The sequence below is a fragment of the Citrus sinensis genome, chromosome 9, assembly GCF_022201045.2.
Source record: "Citrus sinensis cultivar Valencia sweet orange chromosome 9, DVS_A1.0, whole genome shotgun sequence".
NCBI classification, from domain to species: Eukaryota; Viridiplantae; Streptophyta; class Magnoliopsida; order Sapindales; family Rutaceae; genus Citrus; species Citrus sinensis.
The window spans coordinates 232,572-254,148 of record NC_068564.1 but is presented as its reverse complement, the minus strand read 5'-3'; the positions used below and the strand labels follow the sequence as shown (position 1 = coordinate 254,148).

Here is a 21,577-nt window from a genome sequence, read left to right as displayed (position 1 = left end):
GATTGGCTTGTTTGGGCTAGCTATGAATCATGTTAAATATGTTGCCCCTTGGCTGAATATTTTGCATTTGTCGAAAACAAACGTACATCATCATCGTCGTCATCATCATCATTAATCACTCCTTCTTTCCTCTCTCTCGCTCTCGCTAACAAAATTGATGAAAAATAGTTCTAAAACCATAACTCACTTCAAAGTGCGTGAATTGTTGTCGTCCTGATAAATTGAAAAGAGCTAACATATAGCTGACCGTGTTAATAATTGTTGAAGGTTATCGAGAAACAAATCAGACAGAGAAGATGGGTCACAGGTGCTGCAGCAAACAAAAAGTGAAGAAGGGTTTATGGTCTCCTGAAGAAGATGAAAAGCTCCTCAAACACATCACTGCTCACGGCCATGGCAGCTGGAGTTCTGTTCCAAAACTTGCTGGTAGCTGTATTGATTAATGCTTCTTAATAACAATGAATTGAATATCGTTAGTTAATTCTTTCCTTTGGCTAATTTAATATGCATATGAATCGTAGGCTTGCAGAGATGTGGAAAGAGTTGTAGATTGAGATGGATAAATTACTTGAGACCAGACTTGAGGAGAGGCTCTTTCACCGAAGAAGAAGAGCAGATAATCATTGATGTGCATAGAATATTGGGCAATAGGTAATTAAAGAATTGAATTAATCATTATTAAGGGTATTTAATTAATATGACATAGCACAATTAATAAGAATGAATGCTGCATGTGTTTGACTGAATATTTGGCTGCTGGCAGATGGGCTCAAATAGCTAAGCATCTGCCCGGAAGAACAGACAATGAGGTGAAGAATTATTGGAACTCGTGCATTAAAAAAAAGTTAATGTCAAAAGGCCTCGATCCAAAGACTCACATTTTGATGCCTTCGCATCAAAGAGCTGCTGCCTCCAGCAAAATTGCATGCAACATACAACTACCCATTTCATCACGAGCATTTACTGTGAGTTCATCACAAATAATGAGCAATATTGTTTCGATGGAGATCATTAGGCCTCCGGTTCTGACATTGCCTGCGCCTACTGATCAATTCTCATTGCTTCAACCAACAGCTATACCGATGCCCCCCGCTTCTGAATATCAGAACCCTAACTTTGTTTGGAATGCTGGTGACCAAAATTCCCAAGATTATTCCACAAATTTTCCTAATTATGTTTCATCATCAGTTGATCATCTTCGCAATGGACCCATGTCGTCTCCGCCTTGCTCCTCATTAATGAACCCTCCTGGATTTGGACTCACAGATGAGAATTATTGCATGTGGGGTACTAATACTAATATTGAAGTGCCAAGTTTGGAAGCAAAGCTGCAACAGCAAAGAGAGAAGGAGAAGAATATTTGTGATCGTCAGGCGCCGCAGATGGAAAAAATTGATGATGAAGCTAACATGGATTGTTCGTTTGATAGTTCTAGTTTTGATCATCACCTTGACTTTGTGGACTCCACACTCATGGCTGGTGCAATGTGTCGTGACTTTAGCTCTTTCTCCACGGATGATTTTGCATGGAACTTTTAGTTTAGTATAATTTAATGAGGCTATCATATTTGTGTGTGTGTGTGTTGTTACTAATCAAATTACTCTATAGCTTAGATTGTGGCTTACTAGTGAATTTTCTTTTATTTCTCTACTTTTTATTTGTTAATTTGTTTGCTGGGGATCAGGTTGTATATGCATATACCAATTACTAGAAAAAAATTTGTTGCTACAAAATGTTTGAAAACGGACGATCATGAGATTCCAAAAGTATTAGAGCTGAAAGCAAGCAACTCTCTTGCATCAATTAATCAATAATGATAGTTGCTTTGTGTCGGACAAAAATAAAAACTTGTATGTTATCCATGTGTAGAATTTATTTTTTAAAAAATGTCAAAAATTCTTCAACATGAGGAGTAAAATACTCATAGCTAGAGTTACAATAAAGTACAAATTCATACTTATGGTTTTATGATTGCTTTTGTTGTTGTTGTAGCTACGGTTAGATATTTTAAATTTTTTGTAAAATTTTTTAAAAGTTTTTTCCTGTCGACGCTTAAGTTTTTGTGTGTCATAGAATATCATAAATTTGAATCATGAATGAAAATTTAGGGGGTTAACAATAAAAAATTTGAGAGATTGGGAAAAAAAAAAGATTTTCAATAAAGCACATTATATCATGCTTTGATTGTTTTGCCGTCATTTTTTTGTCGTGGACTCATCTCAAATGAAAATGATTGGAAATGCTATCCTATCATGAAGAGAGATTACAATATTTTTGAAAGGGATCTAATTGACCAAAATGGTTATTTAGAGGATCTACACTTTTGTATGAAATCTAATAGGATCGTTACTCTAATCAATAATTCCTAATATTTTATTAACAAATCACTAAAATATTAAATATTCTTCTTTAAAACACGTTTTTTCATTATTCAAGTGTGTAGTCAATTGCAAAATATGAAACTAGACATACAGCATGATGATAAGACACGCACCAATCGTACTAAAGTTTGAAGTATACAGAAGAAAATTGGTTAAGAAACAAAACACATACCAAAATTGTGGGATTTAGGTACATTTTGTGATGACAGTCTCTTTAGTTCATGTGTTACATGTTTTGTATATATCTTAATACTTCGCGTGACCTTCTTCTTCTTCATTTTTTGTTTGGTCTGTGCGTGTGAGAATTGGGGGCCCAAAAAACTTGCTTAAGTTAATCATATCACTTCAGCTGTAGGACCAGCAATTGAGATTATACCATTCGGTAGATTAAACGAGTCTAAACTATTTTTCCTATATTAAATTTTGATGGATCTTAGAGTGGGACTTACTGTTCCACCAAATGGCAAGACCTCAATGTCTGTTAAAATAGTAAGACCGGTAAGCCTAAGTTTTTTCTCATAAATTGGTGGAGTACGAAAAATTATATTTGAAAAGTAAGAAGAGTAAATAAAATTCAAAACTAATTTTTACAACTATAATACGTACATGACTATATATGCTAGCTTTTTGCAGTATATAGTTTGTAGTTATAGACTAGAGGTGGAGCCAGCTGGCGAGAAAAGGTTTCTATTTTGGTTAAAATGTTACAAGTTGTAAAATTGTAGCCAATGAGTCAATGACATAAAATTAGAGGGCACAAAGAGCAAAGATCTATTTTGCGGGCTCAACCTATACAATCTTTATCTTAAACAGAAAATTGTATGATTAGCTGTACCCCAAGTCAGAAACCAACTAAACATAGTTAATTATGAATTAACTAGTAAATTTTTTCATAAATATGCCCCCAATAAGTTTTTTTTTTTTTTTTATGAATGGAAATTTCATTAATCTTAAGATATTGTCAACATCGGACATGACCACGGAGGTGGAACAAACCTCCACTCTCCAGGACCTGACATAAAACCCCCCACCCTAGCTATTGTATGGGCAGCAACGTTCGCAGATCGTCGAACAAAAGAGAATCTTACTTCTCCAACTAGTTTAACTAATTCTTGACAGTCCTCAATAATTAAACCAAAACCATTAGGGCTAGGAGTTTGAGTAATTAAAGCTGAGTACACATTCAAACAATCTATTTCAAGAATAACTTTAGAGAGCTGCAGAATTTTCAGCCAGCTAAGAGCTTCACGAACAGCCAAAGCTTCTGCCTCGCGGGGATGAACCGAACCAGGGAAGCGTTGACACTTAGCTGCCACAAAAGCACCTCCAGAATCTCTTATTACTCCTCCAAAGCTGAAGCTGTCCTGCGAGCTAAATACCCCTGCATCCACATTACACTTTAACCAGCCCGTTGGAGGCTTAATCCAACACACCGAACCATGACCCCACTGCACAGGCTCACCAATTGTTAACTTTTTCTTTCTAGCTTCTTGCCATTGGAAGAGATAATGGCCAGCAACATTCACTGGATTTTGAGCCCGCCCACTATTCCCATTCCACACCTTATCATTTCTATTAATCCAAAGCCTCCAGCACACCATCATAGCTAGCTGGCAATCTTCTTTACTGCAGTGACTAAATATGTGCTCAATCCATGCAAAAAAAAAGAACATTTTCTAATAGTTCCTAACGAGGACAGTAGCTAGCAAGAATGAGCAAATAAACACTCCACCAAACAATGTAAAACTGACTCATTAGCTGCACTACAAATGGGACATATAGGGGAAACCTCAACCTTCCTAGGCAGCAAGTTATCGGCCGTAGGCAAAACATTTATTAAAGCACGCCAAATGAAATGTTTCACCTTACTTGGAACTTCCAATCTCCATAAGCACTTCCATACCTTACTACTTGGGGCATCAGAAATAAGATTCAGCAACTTGTAACAACTCCTGACAGTAAAATTACCCTTAGAATTCGCAAGCCAGAACCAACAATCCTTGTCATGTCTAGCACTAAGAGGCACTTGCAAAATAAGTGCAGCATCCTTGTCATTAAACACATCCGCCACCAAATCATTGTCCCATCGTCGTTGACCCGAAACCATAAGACAATTCACTGTAGTTGTTACGAGACTCTCATCCAGAACAGTTGTTATACAGCCATTGTCAACATCGGGAAGCCACGGATCCTTGGTGATTTAAACCTGCTGCCCACTCCCAATTCGTAACCTACTTCCTTGAACTACGACATGTTGGGTAGCCATTATTGATCGCCAGGTATAACTAGGATTAAATCCCACACTTGCCTCAATAAATACGGATCTAGGATAGTACTTGGCCTTCAGGATCCTTGCCACCAGAGATTGTGGATTTGTCATGAGCTTCCAACACTGTTTTCCCAACATAGCAATATTAAAATCGCGTATCTTTTTGAAACCAATGCCCCCAAAAGACTTTGGTTTACACATCGAATCCCAACGACGCCAATGAATTCCTCGATCTTCATTTCGCTTAGTTCCCCACCAAAACGAGTTCATCATAATTTCCAGCTCCTTACATAAATCAACATGTAACAAGTAAATGTTCATGGCATAATTAGGAATAGTTTGGGCTACTGTTTTCAGTATTATCTCCTTCCCAGCCTTACTTAAAAATTTCTGATTCCACCTTTGCAGCTGTTGCCACACGTTATCCTTAATAAAATTAAAAACGACACTCTTCTTTCTTCCAATTTGCGAAGGCAACCCCAAATAGGTTTCATGGTTACTAGTTGCGGAAACTTCCAGAACTTCACACACCTGCCCTTTGGACACCTCATCCATATTTGCACTGAAAGATATGGCTGATTTTTTATAATTCACCTGCTGTCCAGAAGCGGCACCATAGATAGCCAGCAAACCCTTTATAATTCTGGCTTCATTTAGATTGGCTTTAAAGAAGAGTAAATAATCATCGGCAAAGAATAGGTGAGAAATGCTAGGTGCACTCCTAGCCACTTTAACCCCATGAAGAAATCCAGCCCTTTCCCGATTACGGATCAACGAACTAAGTCCCTCAGAACAGATTATAAATAAATAAGGAGATAACAGGTCACCTTCTCGAAACCCTCTACTTGGGATAATCGACCCCACTTCCGCCCCATTCCTTAGCACCTTATAACTCACCGTAGAAACACACAACATAATAAGATCCACCCAACCCTCATCAAACCCCATCCTCAGCATCACAGCCTTTAGGAAGTCCCATTCAATTCGATCATATGCTTTCGACATATCAATCTTGAAGACCATTATACCCGTTTTTCCTTGCTTCTTTTTTTTTTAAGAAAATGAATAATTTCAGCCGATATGAGGATATTGTTAGTGATTGCTCTGCCCGGAACAAATGCACTCTGAGATTTAAAAATTACCGAGTCTAATACCAACTTCATTCTATTTGCAAGCATCTTTGCAACTATCTTGTATAAGACATTGCACAATGCAATAGGGCGCATGTCTGTCAAAGTTTCAGGCTGTAGCTTCTTAGAAATTAATACAATTAAGGTATCATTCAGTTCATCAGGGAAAGTGTGAATTGAAATAAAATATAGACACGCATCTGTAACATCTTGTCCAATTAAATTCCAAAATTTCTGATAAAAGGCAGGGTTCATGCCATCCGGCCCCGAGGATTTATCCGGATGCATGCTAAATAACGCCTCTTTAACATCAACAGCCGTGAACAACTCCAACAACAATTGATTATGCATCACAGTAACACTAGGCCCGCGTGGTCCCCTCAATCTCGTCATCCACTTGACCACTAGATATAGTAATTCCCGATTTTGTGTGAGGAAAAGAATCAACTTTCATTACATCCGCAAGATCCATGCTATTACCATCTTTCGCTTCCCCTATCTCCGGTGGCCCCGAACATAACCACCTCTCACCAGAATTCAAATTATTTCATCTTATGAGCGCCTTCATCCACTGCCCATAAGGTTTTATGATGTCACCATCAGGATAATCGTATAGGGACGGGCATTGCCTTTCGGTATGACCCAGCAATCCACATATGAAACAAAAAACTTGGAGACGCTCATACTTGAAATCTATCCAAACCCAATCTCCACCGGATTTCTTCAGTCGCATACGGCGCTTAAGGGGCTTTCTAACATCAATAGACACCCTTATACGCATATAATTTCTCCAAACACCCATTAAATTATTTTCGTCGGATGCCTGAAATTCACCAATGTAGTCTCTAATATTCTGCAGCACCTTTTCTGAAAGAAAGCCGATCGGTAAATTATAAATTTGGATCCAGCAGGATGTGTGGTATAACGGCACAGCATGAGGTTGTTCTAATTCGCCCAACCGCTTGACAAGTAAGATGTGTTGATCAAACGTCGAAGGCCCTATTTCAAGAACTCTCCTGATGTAAATTTCATGAAAAAATTGAAATAAGAATAATGTGGGTGATAAATCCTTAATACAAATCCCTTTCCCAGACCGCCAGAGAGCCACCATTGTATTTTTCATAGCCAAAAAATTGATAACCTTGTCCGTTAATAATCTTCCCGCCAAGCAATATCGAAAATCAATCCTCTCATCTTTCCCATCTTCAACATCTTCCCCGTGATTATAAGACCCCCGTCATCTTCTTCTTCAATAGACAAAGCAGCATAAGTCTCATTCATGTCCAGTGGTTTCCTAGGGTTTATGGTCGTCATTGATGCTCCAAATGGAACAAAGGAAACGTAAATCTAGAAAATAAAGAAAGTAAAGGAATAAAAAACTTAACTTGTCATGGAGATAAGACAAAAACTCAACTTGTCATGGAGCCAAGACTTTCTCTGAGTAATCATCAAAATTGTTACTTAAAAAAATTAATATTTACTATGCTCCTAATAAGTTATTCCTTATCAAAATTAAAGATATAATTTTCATCAACCTCGTAATTTGACACATTTTTCTTTTAATTTTAAGATAGAGAGTTCAAATCTCTTCATATAGTAGTGAAAGTTTATTATCAAATGTTATATATTGAATTTTATATGTTAGGTTTTAGACTTTAATTGTAATCTATTTCTATTAAACTTTTAAACTTACTTATACTATATATGTAATTTTCTTTTTTAAAAAATAAGGGCCAAAGATATAATTTAGTATTTCATTAAAAAAAAAAGAAGATCTAATCTAGTGCTGATGGTGTCACATCTTTCCAAAAGAAGGAGATATATACTATTTAAAATGAAATTAAGAAAAGAAAATGTAAATAAACAAACGAGAGGTTTCGTCAACAACTCATAATTCAATAGCATAAAAGTAATAAATCCGACACTAAGATTATTAAGATCGATTCCAAGTTCAGGGACATCGTTAAGAATATAATTAAAAAATAATGCGCAAACGGTCAATTTTACAATCATAGATGAACAAGAGAGACGCAATGCATAAGAAATACCTTCAGAAAAATATCTCTACCAACAGGAACTTAATCTGAATTCCAACCCCCCCCCCCCCCCCCAAATAACTTTTATAGGAAAACAGAGACTGAAAAATGAATAAATAAATAAAGTGTGAAGATTTCTGATGTGAATAAAATGATTCCATTCACCATAAATCTAAATGTAATTCTAAATCTATTTGGAGAAAAAAATACTATAATTAGATTGTAGATATAGGTATATATTTACTTCACATGCATAAAGAGAGGAAACGAAACATTGAAATACAAACTGAAATGAAAATTCATTTGGAGGGGCTCCTATTAATTGTATTTTTTATTTTTTTATTAAGAGGGGCTCTTAACAGAGCTAAGAAAGAACAAAGCGGGGGTAGACTACCTGTCTCACGAAATAAACTAGAGCACCCCAGTAGGCGGATAATTAAAAACATGAAGACCTAAAAGAATAAAACAAGCCAAAGTAGCCAAATAATCAGCGGCAAAATTAGCCTCCTTGTAAACGTGAGTAATCTCCATATGCCAGTTTCGTCTGAGGAGTTCCTGAATAGCACGAATTATAGGAGAAAACTCATTAGAAGTCACCATTTTGTTCATCACAAGTTGAGTAACGCAGCAACTATCAGCCTCAGCACAAAGCCATCGAATTCCTTTATTGCACGCAAGAAGTAAACCTTGATAAAGACCCCATAACTTACCATAGTCACTAAACAAATCCCTAAATTAATTCCAAAACCAGCAACCCAATGACCATTATGGTCGCGAATCAGACCCCTGCAATGGCTACACCAGAAACTTTACAAGCACCATCCGAGTTCAACTTGCACCATGGCCAATTCGGAAACGACCAGCCAATCCATTTGTTGACTTTTATAGTTCTCGAGATCAAAGAAGACTGTTGAAGCAAAATCACTTCCTCAGTGCGAGCCTTAACATCATTAACCATGGATAAGCCGTCCATAGTCGATCCATGCACTAAAAACTGGTTCCTCCAAAACCATAGTCTCCATATCGTTATGCCAAAGAAACAAACCCAATTTTGAATTCCATAAATCGGCCATGAATTCTAAAGATTATTAATCATCCACTTGTTAAATGGAGTTTGGAAGAAATGTTGCCTCATTGCTAAAGGAATCACACAATACCAGAATCTTCTCGCAACCATGCAGTCTCTCAGCACATGCAAGATATCCTCAACCGGGGCCCCACATCTGTTACACTCAGGATTTATCAATATATGACGCCTTAAGATTTCAAATTTGGTTTTCAACCGACCATGAAAAGCTAGCCAAACGAAAACTTTAACACACTAAAGGCCTTGCCAATTCCAAGCCAACTTTCAAATAGTATCCTTTAATTGATTATCTGGTGAACTGATAGCATAATAAGCAGAGGACACCGAGAAATTCCCTTCATTAGAATGCGAACCATATAATTGATTCGGCCCTAACGACACTGAAAGAGGATGGATTGATGCAATCTTTATAATAGCAGTACCAGGAAGAAAATAATCAAATAATGCCCAGTTCCATTGCTCATTGACCTCCACACAATTAACAACCATTAAATTATTAAGATGATCAGGGATAGGAAAAATGACATGGCTCGCAAGGGGTTTGTCCTTATAAACCCAACAATCCCACCAGAAACGGGTTTTTCTACCATCACCAATAGACCAACACACACTCGAAAGTGTATCCTGCCAAATCTTACCAATAGCTTTCCACATATGAGATCCATATCGAGTGGGCAAAGTAAGAGGAGGGTTAGAACTATTAAACCCATATTTAGTACACAGAACCCGAACCCATAAACTATCTTTATCTAAAATGACTCCCTAACTGAGCTTCATTAAAAGAGCCTTGTTCATCACGTTTAGGTCCTTAAAACCTAAACCTCCATAAACCTTTGGTTTGCACAATCTATCCCAACTCACCATACTCATTCACTGATGACTAAAATTTCCACTCTATATGATTTCCTACAAGCTTTATCAATCTTTAGATTAATTCCAATGGGGAGGCTCGTTGATTGCTTTGCATAAACCGGAATAGCCTGTAAAATTGTCTAAGCAAGAGTAATTCTACCCGCCAAGGACAGAAGAGAAGCATGCCATCCCGATAGGCGTCTTTTAACCTTGTCAATAATGTTATGATAAGTATGCTGCGAGACTCGAGTATGTAGTAGTGGCATCCCAAGGTACGTGCCTAGATCCTTGGGAACCGAGAACCCAAGGGCAGCCCTAATTCTTTTCATGTCCCGAGCTGATATATTATTAAAAAAGAAAACCTGAGATTTAGTCTTGTTTACCTTAACCTCTGAGATTTGGCAAAAAAGTATCCAAAACTATATTGATAACCTCAACTTGATTGATATTTGCTTCAGCCAATAATAAAAGATCATCAGCAAAAAATAAGTAAGAGGAGTGCCACGACGAGTAAGACGAATCGGCTGCTAATCCCTAGTAGTGACAACATTATTGATTCCATGATTGAGCCGCTCTATACATAAGACAAAAATATACAGGGAAAGAGGATCACCTTGTCGTATACCTCTGGAGGGGACGAACTCAACAGCAACTTCACCATTCCATAAAACTTTCATTGTAGCAAAAGTAATGCATTCCATAATGATGTGGATCATATCTCTCGACAATCTCGTTTCCTGCAACGTCTCATGAATAAAATCCCAGTTAAGCCTATCATACTCCTTTTTTAGATCCATATTAATCACCATGAAACATTTCTTCCCCTTTTTCTTACACATAGAATGAATAACTTCTTAAGCAATCACAATATTATCAATGATATGTCGGCCAGGGACAAAGTTGGTCTGTTGAGGGCCAATAAGATTCGGCATCAATGCATGTAGTCTGTTAGTCAGGATTTTATAAATGGTTTTGTAAACTATTGTGCATAAACTAATCGGGTAATACATCTTCATATTAACCGAATGATCAGTCTTTGGGATGAGAACTAAAAGCGTAGTGTTAATTTCCTTAGGAATATTGCCACTACTGAAAATACTCTGTACAAATCTACAGAAGGATGGGCCAATGATATGCCATTGGGATTGATAAAAAACCACATGTAGGCCATCCACGCCAGGGCCCTTTAGAGGTTTCATGCTAAAAATAGTCTATCGGATTTCATTATCTTTAATGGGAGTAGTGAGCCCTTGAGTTAGATACACTTTAAGGTTAAGGAAGCATCCCCTTATCGGATAAGGTAGGAAAACTAAGGTCTCACTAATATAAAATGCTGATAAGAAAGCTATGTCATGCTGCTTAATGATTCATTATCTAAAAGCCATTCACCATTATCATCCTGAATGGTTGTGATTTGGTTCCTCTTACGTCTGGCCAAAGTTTTTTTTTGTAGAAATAAGCTGAATTTCTATCCCCTTGAATAAGCCAATCTTTGCGAGATTTTTTAAGCCACAATGTTTCCTCTTGTGTAAGTACTTCCTTTAAATCCTTTTTCAGCTTTAGCTCTAACTTAGCCAGACTTTGTCGATAGTTGGTTTCTTACACCTTCTAAACCCCCTTAGGCGTGCTAGGATCCTTCGCTTCCTCTGAAAAATATTACCAAAATGATCTATGCTCCATTCCAGGACCTTCTTCACAAAAGTATCAGCAGCATGTAAATATGACAAATTATTAAGCCAAGCAATAAAGACGAACTAACCAAAGGAATTATCAATAAGCCATGCAGCCAAGAAACGGAAAGGCTTTTGTCCCCGAGAGCAGTGGCGGATCTAGAAAAATAATTTACCGGGGGCTAAATTAAATAACAACAAAATGTAAAAATTGAAAATTGAATATATAAAATTTTTTATAACACAATTACAATTGTTCTCTATGCGATTTCATATTTTGAAAACGTTGTGCAATAGATTTATTATCAACACTATTAAATACATATTTTTCTACATAAACAATCAAATAATTAGTTATCCATTCATCTCTCATCCGATTCCGAAGTTCATTCTTAATAAATTTCATTACTAAAAATGTTCTCTCTATTGTGGTTATAGAAACTGAAAGAACGGAGGTTTTTGATAGTTTGATAGAGATTATTTAAAAATTTATTAATTTTTCTTTTAAACAAAAAGATTTTTTTTTTCAGTGGGGACTTGAGCCCCCACTAGACCTACACTACATCCGCCCCTGCCCGAGAGCTACTGATATCATTAGTAAACCGAAGTAAAATAGGTCTATAATCTGAAGCAATCTTTAGCAGATGTGGGACAACATTATTTGGATACTTGTTTAGCCATTCCATATTAGAAACAACTCTGTCAAGCCGCTTCATAAGAAAACCACGAGACCAAGTGAACCAGGGTCCATGGAAATTTAAATCAAACATACCATTCATATTAAACTAATTTTTAAACAGCCCAGAAACCCCATAGGTATTAGTAGAGCCATATTTCTTCTTAGCAGCACATAAAATGGAATTAAAATCGCCTCCCACCAACCACAGACCATGAATCGATCTGGCTAAAAAGTCAAGGTGATCCCATAACTGCCTTCTCAAATTAGGATTAGGGCTCACATACATCGTTGCGATCCAAGATTGAAGATTGTTATTCTTTAAAATTTTAAAATGGACGAATTGCTTGTGATTATAAAAGACTTCCACTTTAAAACAATCTCGCCAAAGAATCCAGATTCCACCAGAAAAACCTAAAGCTTCAATACGATGAGAATAATCAAAGCCGCTACGTTTAACAAAATCATATGCTTGCTTCCCACTGATTCTAGGCTCCATTATAATAACCATAGAAGGACAATAATTTTTAATAAGAGTATTGAAAGAGCGACGAAAGCCCTTCGAAGCCGCCTCTTGTACATTTTAAAACAGAATTCGTATCGTTATAAAAAAGCAAAATGAAAATAAGTTGAGCCTTATTGCACCAGCCGAGAGGCCTCTTCTACTAAGTCCATGGCCGTTTATTCAACAAGGGACACATCACCTTCTGAAGAATCAACTCTATCCTCACTTGTAGCCATATAATCGATATCATTTGCATCATCTTCCATATCCATGTTGGCAGCCAAAACCTTAGAATCAGAGGGATCACCATCCAATTCCGACAGAAGAATGTGACCGCCAGTACTGTTATGATCATTTGAGTTTTTTGGATGTACATCAACAATGTGGAGAGTTTTAGTGACGTTATCAGGAGGAAATGAGATGGCTAAGTGATAAAGGGGGTTTAGACTAGTAGGAACATACATGGGTATATGTAAAAGATTGGGGTTTGCATGGCTTGCATGGAGATTAGGACAACCACGTAAGTCATGTGTAGGAATAGAGCTTTGAAAATTGGTGTTTTCTACCAACAAAGTGTTGGCTCCACTGGCAATGGAGTCCCCTTAAGTGGCTTGACTGGGTTTGCTCCCCAGTTCGAGTCGCAGGGAAGTCGCCTTTGTTGGGAGAATCTGTGCCTCCCGGTTCGAGCGGGGACTTCTAGTCTGGGTTGTGGTACGGGCTTAAAGGTGCCTCCCACAGTTGGGGCCCTCCCCAGGATACCTCGTGGATAAGACCAAAAAAAAAAAAAATTGGTGTTTTCTTCATTAGGGACTTTCTCATGCAATCGAGTAGATGTACCCACATGCTTAGGACCTTTGGGATTAGCTGATTGGTTGGCTTTTTTCCTTCTAATGGGCCGATTTTTTAGTGACAAGGTAGAGCTAGGATTAAAAGTTCTGAGATCTGTATATTTTGTTCCATATTGGCCTCCTGATTTTCCTCATAAGGACCATTATCATCCCTATCCGGACAGCCTTCCTTATTGTGCATGTATTTACCACAATGGAAACAAATAACATGAAGGTTCTCATATTCAACTCTTTGCACTTTACCATCCAGTTGAAACTGTGAAACCAAAGGTCTCATAAGATCAATCTCAACTGCAATTATTAATTGTGTTTTTTAAATATGTATTGTCACACAAAACTAGTAAATTTATCTCTTACCATAAACAACAAATTGCGGAGATGAAGGGCGAATAACTATTGGCTACTAGCCTTCAAAAATTGACAGTTGCAAAGACTTCATTGATTATGTGTTTATGATTACCCATTAGCACACTTATAGTTCAATTAATTGATGGAGAAATTCTACAACACAAGGTTAGCCGTACATTGGAAGCATTTTAAAATTTGTCATTAATTATCTAAGTAACCAAAGATAAATTTATTTTTTATTTTTTAATTGAAATTATTCTTTCTAATAATGAGAAAAACTACATCATAAAAAAATAATTTAAGATTTTGGGATTAGTATGTATTTAACAATAAAATCTTTAAAACTATATTATTTAAAGGAAAAAATTTTATGGCAAGATGATTAATTTTAAGATAAGTGTTACACATCCTAAATTTTTAATCTAAAAAAAATCCATCAATTGGTTGATGAGATAATTCAATCAATTCACTTAAATCTTATAAAGAATCACCAATCACTCAATAAATGTCACATTATTTGAGATGAAACTTAAGATAAAAAAATTTAGAATATTTGTCGTTACTTTAATTTTAATACATGGATTAGGATTCTATAAATTAAATTGGGGCGTTTTAGGTCTAAAGGGGTATTATTAGGATTTTAGAGGGGTGTTAAAAGCTCCACTCTTTATAACATGACATTCTAGTTTAAGTGGCCCGTAGCTTTTTTTTCCATTTTTACTTGAAAGTGATTGGACCCATAGTTTTAGAAGATTAAGAAGTAATTTGCGCTTGATTAACGACATAATGGGCTATATATGTATGCATGGAATTGTGTGTTCAAGAACTGTATGTATATATGTTTCACGTGTGAAATATCATGACAACAAAAAAATATATTCAAATAAGTAATACATTTGTAAAATGTATAATTTTTCAATTTTCCTTTCAAAATTGACCAAGAAATTACAAAAAGGAAAAAAAATATGGTATATGCCCCGACTCATCATTCTAATTAATAAGAAGTACAATTTTTCTCTTTGAGAGAGAAGCAAATTAAAAGCGCATGGTAAGTCAAACAACATTACCTTGTGGTTAATTAGCAAAACAATTCCCGATTTGGGGTTATTTAATTTAACCCAACACAATTTTCTACTTCTGCATCGTTGAATTTTAGTATATAAAAATAGCAATACATGTGAGAGAGAAACAAAAGTATATAACTTAACTATATGATCATCATCTTTTGGTGAAGTCTCAATTAACTGTGTTAGTCTTGCATGGAGAGGGCGACAGAGTTGTTTGTGTCTTGTGCGGAACACAAGTAGTAAATCTCTTCGAGGGCTCCATTCATGTAATCCCTACACTTATCATACATCAAACACCCGTCAAAAATTTCAGGCTTCGATGGCTTCGTCTCCGCGATGTTTATCTGTGGGAAGTCTTCTAATTCCAATGGTGGGAAAGGACATTGATACTGCAAGTTTGCGTAGCTTGGCATCTGTATATCCTGCATCGACAAAGAAGATCGTTTGTATTTTAAGAGGACATGATCCTTGTTGCTACATGTTCTACTCAGATTCTTGCACGAGTTTCAAATCAATGCATTTTAATTTATCTACATGCATGCGTAATAATATGTGGTTATTGCGATGCACATTTGAGATTAAACGGTGTAAAAATTAGGGTTCGTTATCCGAACCCTATATTGATTATAATTTCCCAGTTTCCTCGAGGTTTCAAGAAAAGAATGAAAGATATATTGAGGCTTCTTCAGGTTGGATACAATGGGATGCGCTAAATTATTTCTTTTGGATCTATTATATTTCAAGGGCAGCATTGAGCATCAATAATTTAAAGCAAAAACTAAAAGAAGAAACAAGATAGGCAATTAATCACTTTTATATGTCACATTCTTTGATGAATAGAACAGTAGTTATATAAACATTAGACACGTGGAAAAATGTTTCAAAATAACAATACTACTTAAGATGGGTTGTATTCCTTTTATAGAGAAAGCAAAATAGATTTTGAACCCTTCCAAAAAAAAAAAAAGGTTTTGAACGGGAAAATGGACCAAATTGTGACTAACATAACGGAAAGGAAATACGTCATTGGAGACAGTGACATTCAAGATGTTTTGGGAAGATGAGAGAGAGAGAAAGAGAGATTTTCAGTCAGTCAGTCAAAAGAATTTATAGAAGATGGTGAAGAAAAAGCCATAATATGTGAGTAATCAGTCTAAGAGATTTTTAGAACCAGAAGGAAGCTAGGTGAGTTCATTACTTGTAACTTTGTTTACTTTATTGAGATCAAAAGAGAATTCAAAGGCCTTCTTTTGTGGGCCACTTCCAACGCAGTGGCCCCATTTAACTGTACTTTGAAAATTTCAATCATTTATGATGACTTTTAAATAAGTGTGCGAAATGTGAAAGCAACCGTGATCATGTGTTACACACAATAGGATCAAAGATGAATAAAAAAATGAGGAGGTGTAAGCACTAAGCTTTAATTGGTGATAAAGCCTGCATAATTTGCTGGAAATTTAGCCTCGGAAAAAAGGAGACAATCATGTCATTAACAAAGAACGTGGCCAAAGTAAGAAATTCTAATTAGAATAATCACCAGCATTAACAAATGAAACGACGACCTAATGCATACCCATGAATAATATTCAATTTTTTCTTTAAATATATTAAGTACTATACCTGAATTAAGTTGGTAGTGAAGTCGACGCCTAGAGAATACATATTAACGGCGCTGTTAGCTTCATCTGAAATGAATGGAGCTTGAAATTCATCTGCATTAACATTGCCGGCTTCTGTAGGCGTTGCTTGAGTGAAATCTGAAGAAGAAGTGTCAGATGGGAACTTAGAGTAATCGTTTTCTTCGGCTTCGCGTCCACTTGTGTCATCCCCTAACATTTGTTCATCTGATGAGAACCCAACCGTTTCTGTTTGATTTTCTGCATCATTATTGTTATTGCCCATTGCTTCTTGAAGACTTTCTTTTGCTTTTGGAATTTGTATCGTTTTCTTGAAGACTCGACACAGTGCATAGGAATCCTGTAGTCCAAAAAATTATATATTAATACCAAGTGAGATCAAAATGGCTTATTTAGTAAAAGAGTATCATACAAAGATCTAATAAAATTGAAAAAGCTAAGAAAGATGATGAGAAAAGAATAAAAGAGAATTTCAAACAGAAGAAAAATGATTGTAATGAGGACACTAAAGCGATCATCAGTGGCAAAGAGTCTTTCGTCGTCATGGTGATGAGCTATATCTAATCTTTAGTAAAAGAGAAGGAATATAACAAGAAAAAAAGAAAGAGATACACAAATCATCGTTGTGATTAATCATATGCATGCCTGCAGAATGATTCTTTCAAAAGATCAGATTTGCTACGTATTTACAATGCTTTTGATAGTTTCAGATGATCAGCGTAACCCCACAAAAATTAGATGCTTTCACTATTACTAACTCAGTATTCATGTTGTATGTCCAAATTGAAAACTTTTCCTAAATCATTTTGAACGAAAAATATGTCGATCGACGATAAATTAATTCCCAATTAGGGGTTTTGTCTTTAAATTGAGTTGAAAAGGTTTCCATCATGATGATTTCTTCAATATAATTGATAACGAAATTAATCTGTGTCGTGTTCATGTGGCAGAATTATTAAGAATAAAGAAGAAATGTATAAATAGTACCTTTAAACTTGATGATGCAGCGCCAGACAAAGGATCAAGCAAGCGATACTCATGCATCACCCAGTTAGTTCTGATGCCATGAGGAGCCCTTCCTCTATAATACACCAGTGTCTTCTTCATGCCCACCGACTGCTTATGAGAGTGCACTGTTCTGTCCTTTCCAGTGGCTTTCCAGTACCCGGCTCTGGTCGCCCGGTTAGTTCTTGAACCGTTGGGATACTTCTTATCCCTAGGGCTAAAGAAGTACCATTCCATATCCTTCCCAGGTAAGTATGACTTATCTGTTGAAAACAAACAAAGTCATCATCAATTCATCTTCACAAAAAAAAAAAAAAAATTACGAAAGAACAAATGGAAAGAAACTATTTAATTATGCACCAGGTAAATCCCATGGTTCATGCTTGTAGAGATCAATCTCTGGGATAATTTCGAGCTCAATGGTGCGGCCGTTAATTTTTCGATCAAGATAATAAGCTACAAGTTCTTCATCCGTGGGATGGAACCTAAATCCAGGAGGGAGGCTCATGGGCGCCATTGAAAGGATAGTAGAGAAGAAAGCAAAAGAGAGAGAGAGCAAAAGAAATGGACTAAAGGTTCAAGGAGGTGTAATATAAATGGCTTGTTTGATAATGAACTATATAGGCCACTGTTGGGGCCATAGCCAAACTTTTAGCCCTTGATATTTCAGTCAATCTACATTGTTGCCATTTTCTAAGCAGTTTCTTAATTAATGATAAATTAAAGCAAAATGAGACCCAATTATCAAGGTTTACCGTAAATTATAGTTAGTCCCTATATACACATATACCCCATTTCGTTAGTTTTTCTTTTTATTTTATTTTTATGTGGAGACATTCAATAGATCATTATTAGGCACTTGGACTCTATTTTTATAATCTATGTGATGGCGAGATAAGAAAATGATGTTAATTATATTTAAAACATTAGATCGGTGAGGGTTTATATATCTATATCAACGGATGGAAATAACATGAGGTCTAGGTATAATTTTCCAATAATTTAATGATCTTTGTCATTCTTTATATCCAAATATCAGCCTTATTTGCAAGAATTAATGAAATAAAACAAGAGGCAGAATTGGTAATTAAGTTGATGATGAGGTATTAAAAGGAAAGAGAATAAAAAAAAAAAAAATTATACATGCCTTTTGCGGATTCTATGTCTAACGATTTGTGTGAAAACCCACAGGGAGGATAAGAAGCTTCCCTGCTTTTGCCTGCTCACAAACTAACAAAAATCAGAGGCACCCATTAAAAAAGTTTTGTGGACCAGCAAACCGTCCATATCCTACAACACGCAATACTAGCTAGGGCTCTGCTCATTATTTTTATCACTTTGCAATAGAATATATGTTATATGATTTTATGTGATCATTGCACTAATAATTATATAATTAGACATTAATTATCAATTGTATTAAGCATGTTTTTATTGGAATGCCCATCCTTTTTGCTACGAATAAGATCGGACCCTAATTAATTAGAATCAGAGTTTGGCATCAAAGTATATCATGTACATACGCATATATTAATCACTCGTACGTACTCCGCCGGAGTTTGCTAAATCGACAATGCGATGATGATTTTTTAAAATTATTTGATGTTTCCAGAGTTTAAAATTCAATATCAAAATTTAGTAATTTGGCAACCTTTTGAAGCTTGAAAATGTGCGGTAAAGCTTTCATTATCTTAAAAAAAATTGCTCTAAGTGAGGTGTCGTTCATCAATTAGTTGGTGAAATAATATTACTAGTTCAACTGAATTTTATAAAAAATTATCAATCACTCAATAAATAACACATCATTTCGATGAAATTTGAGATAAAAAAAACTTGAGATATCTATCATTATTCTTTATTTTAAGTTGAGTTCATCTACTAATGTTGAATTCAAAAAACATTTATATGACAACCAGAAATAAAGAGAAATTTTAGCTGTAGTTGATTGTCGTCTTACGTTTGTAATTATGGATTTTGTAACTAAATATTGCAAATTACCATAATTATATGCAGCTAATTAAGTTTTCCTCTGCTCATGTCAGCCCTTACCCATGAGACTATACAGTAAACGGAAGATTAATCAACAATATATACACAATTGCCCTAGACACAACTCTTTTTATTCTTTCTCATTTTTTGGATATAGAAATGACATTTTATTGTATATCATTTATAGATTTTACAGACCTAGTAGGTGGAAATGAAAGCACAGAGATTGTCACCATGAGGCGAATGAGGCCACGTGCATTACTGACCAATCAGATCGCGGAAGCCTCCTTGAGAAGAACTTGTATACTAGAAGATTATCAAGACGAAATGTAAAGATACATGGAAGAATAAAGAAGTAGTATTATAGATTTGGGAGACAGACACAATCGAGACGTGAGATATCCCTATAAAATTATTTATTGTCAGAAGAGGAATATGTATGTATAGAATGTTAACCTTTTGGCTAATTAAACAATGTATTCCTACTCTTCATAATAATTAAAACATATTCAATCCTTCCTTGCTTTTCCTTTGACGGTGGCGTACACAGCCCTATTCATACACAATATGAGTAAGAAAAGATACATTCTAAATATTTTTTATTCTAAATTTTATCGTAAATAATATGTCATTCATTAAGTAATTGATAATTTTTTATAAAATTTAAGTGAATTAATTGAACGATTGAGTTCTGATTTTTGATTACTTAATTGAACGATTGTAGTTTGTTTCCATATGTGCTTGATAACTTCAGGGAACCTGTCACCGGTTTTGCTGTAAAATGTACATGGTACCTTCAATTTCCAAGTGGGCAAACTTTCCAAACTTGTTTCAAAAGAGTCCCGCTTTGATACACGCAAAATGTGAACTTCAGATGGATATTGATGGACATTGACTCTATATTGATCTGTTGACCCTTAGATTGAACAAAGTGTTGGCTCCACTGGCAATGAAGTCCCCTTAAGTGGCTTGACTGGATTTGCTTCCCAGTTCGAGTCGCAGGGAAGTCGCCTTTATTGGGAGAACCTGTGCCTCCCAGTTCGAGCGGAGACTTCTAGTCTGGGTTGTGGTACAGGCTTAAAGGTGTCTCCCACAGTTGGGATCCTCCCAAGAATACCTCGTGGTTAAGACCAAAAAAAATATGAACCATATAATATTATAAATGCACACATATAACAAAATCATTAAAAAAAATTAGGATAAATCATACCAACATGCATGGATCCAAATCCGCCATCAATAACTATATACGTAAAGAAAATTTACCATTAATCCTTATCTACTAAAAAAGAAAAAAATTTTAAAAAAAATCACGAAACTATATTAGTGTTTTGTAATTTTTATTTATAGAAACTCAAGGGCCTAACTCATACTTAAAAATAATTTTTATTTGTAGAAACTTAAGGTCTCATTCATACTAAGAAATAGCTCAAGAATAAAAAATTGCCCAAACCTTATATATATAACCCAGGATAATAATTTTTCAGCCAACATGGGATTATTTTCTTAACAGCTACTAGGGATGGCAAAATCCGGGTCCGGGTCCGGGTTTAGCCTTTCCGGATCCGGACCCGGATACTATTTTCTTTTCCCGGACCCGGATTTTAACCCGGATTTTTTCACCCGGGTCCGGGTTCAACCCGGAAAAATCCGGGTTTCCGGATTCCGGGTTTTGAACCCGGATCAATGAATCAATATTAATTTCTAAAATTCTAAAAATAAAAAAATTAATACATTTCTAAACAATAACACATTTAGATTAATCAATAAAATTAATTAAAAAATAATATTAAAATTAAATATCCGGGTCCGGGTTAACCTAAACCCGGACCCGGACCCGGATATATCCGGGTTATTAAAATTTATTCCGGACCCGGATTTTTTTATATTCCGGTGCGGGTTCAACCCGGCCCGGATTATCCGGGTTCGTCCGGGTCCGGGCCGGGTCCGGGTTATTTTGCCATCCCTAACAGCTACCATCACCCGTGATTCCCACTTGTTATAAATTTGGCTATAATATCATAAGGAAGTCCACGAGCTTAACGCATGCTAAAAAATTAACACGAAAATTAAGGGT

The 21,577-nt window shown here is 35.9% G+C and overlaps 2 protein-coding genes across 2 annotated transcripts; one reads left to right on the top strand and one right to left on the bottom strand.

Moving 5' to 3' along the window:
• The first annotated feature begins 37 nt into the window (after positions 1-37).
• LOC102613725 (transcription factor MYB41) lies at positions 38-1,710 on the top strand. The gene is made up of 3 exons (XM_006493733.3): positions 38-426; positions 522-651; positions 764-1,710. Exons 1-3 carry the CDS (start codon positions 297-299, stop codon positions 1,536-1,538), a joined length of 1,035 nt encoding a protein of 344 aa, XP_006493796.1. The 5' UTR covers positions 38-296; the 3' UTR covers positions 1,539-1,710.
• A 12,996-nt stretch (positions 1,711-14,706) lies between these two features.
• LOC102623621 (NAC domain-containing protein 54) lies at positions 14,707-18,114 on the bottom strand. The gene is made up of 4 exons (XM_006493679.4): positions 17,872-18,114; positions 17,494-17,774; positions 16,490-16,846; positions 14,707-15,291 (listed from the first exon to the last, which is right to left on the bottom strand). Exons 1-4 carry the CDS (start codon positions 18,026-18,028, stop codon positions 15,052-15,054), a joined length of 1,035 nt encoding a protein of 344 aa, XP_006493742.1. The 5' UTR covers positions 18,029-18,114; the 3' UTR covers positions 14,707-15,051.
• Positions 18,115-21,577: the final 3,463 nt, after the last annotated feature.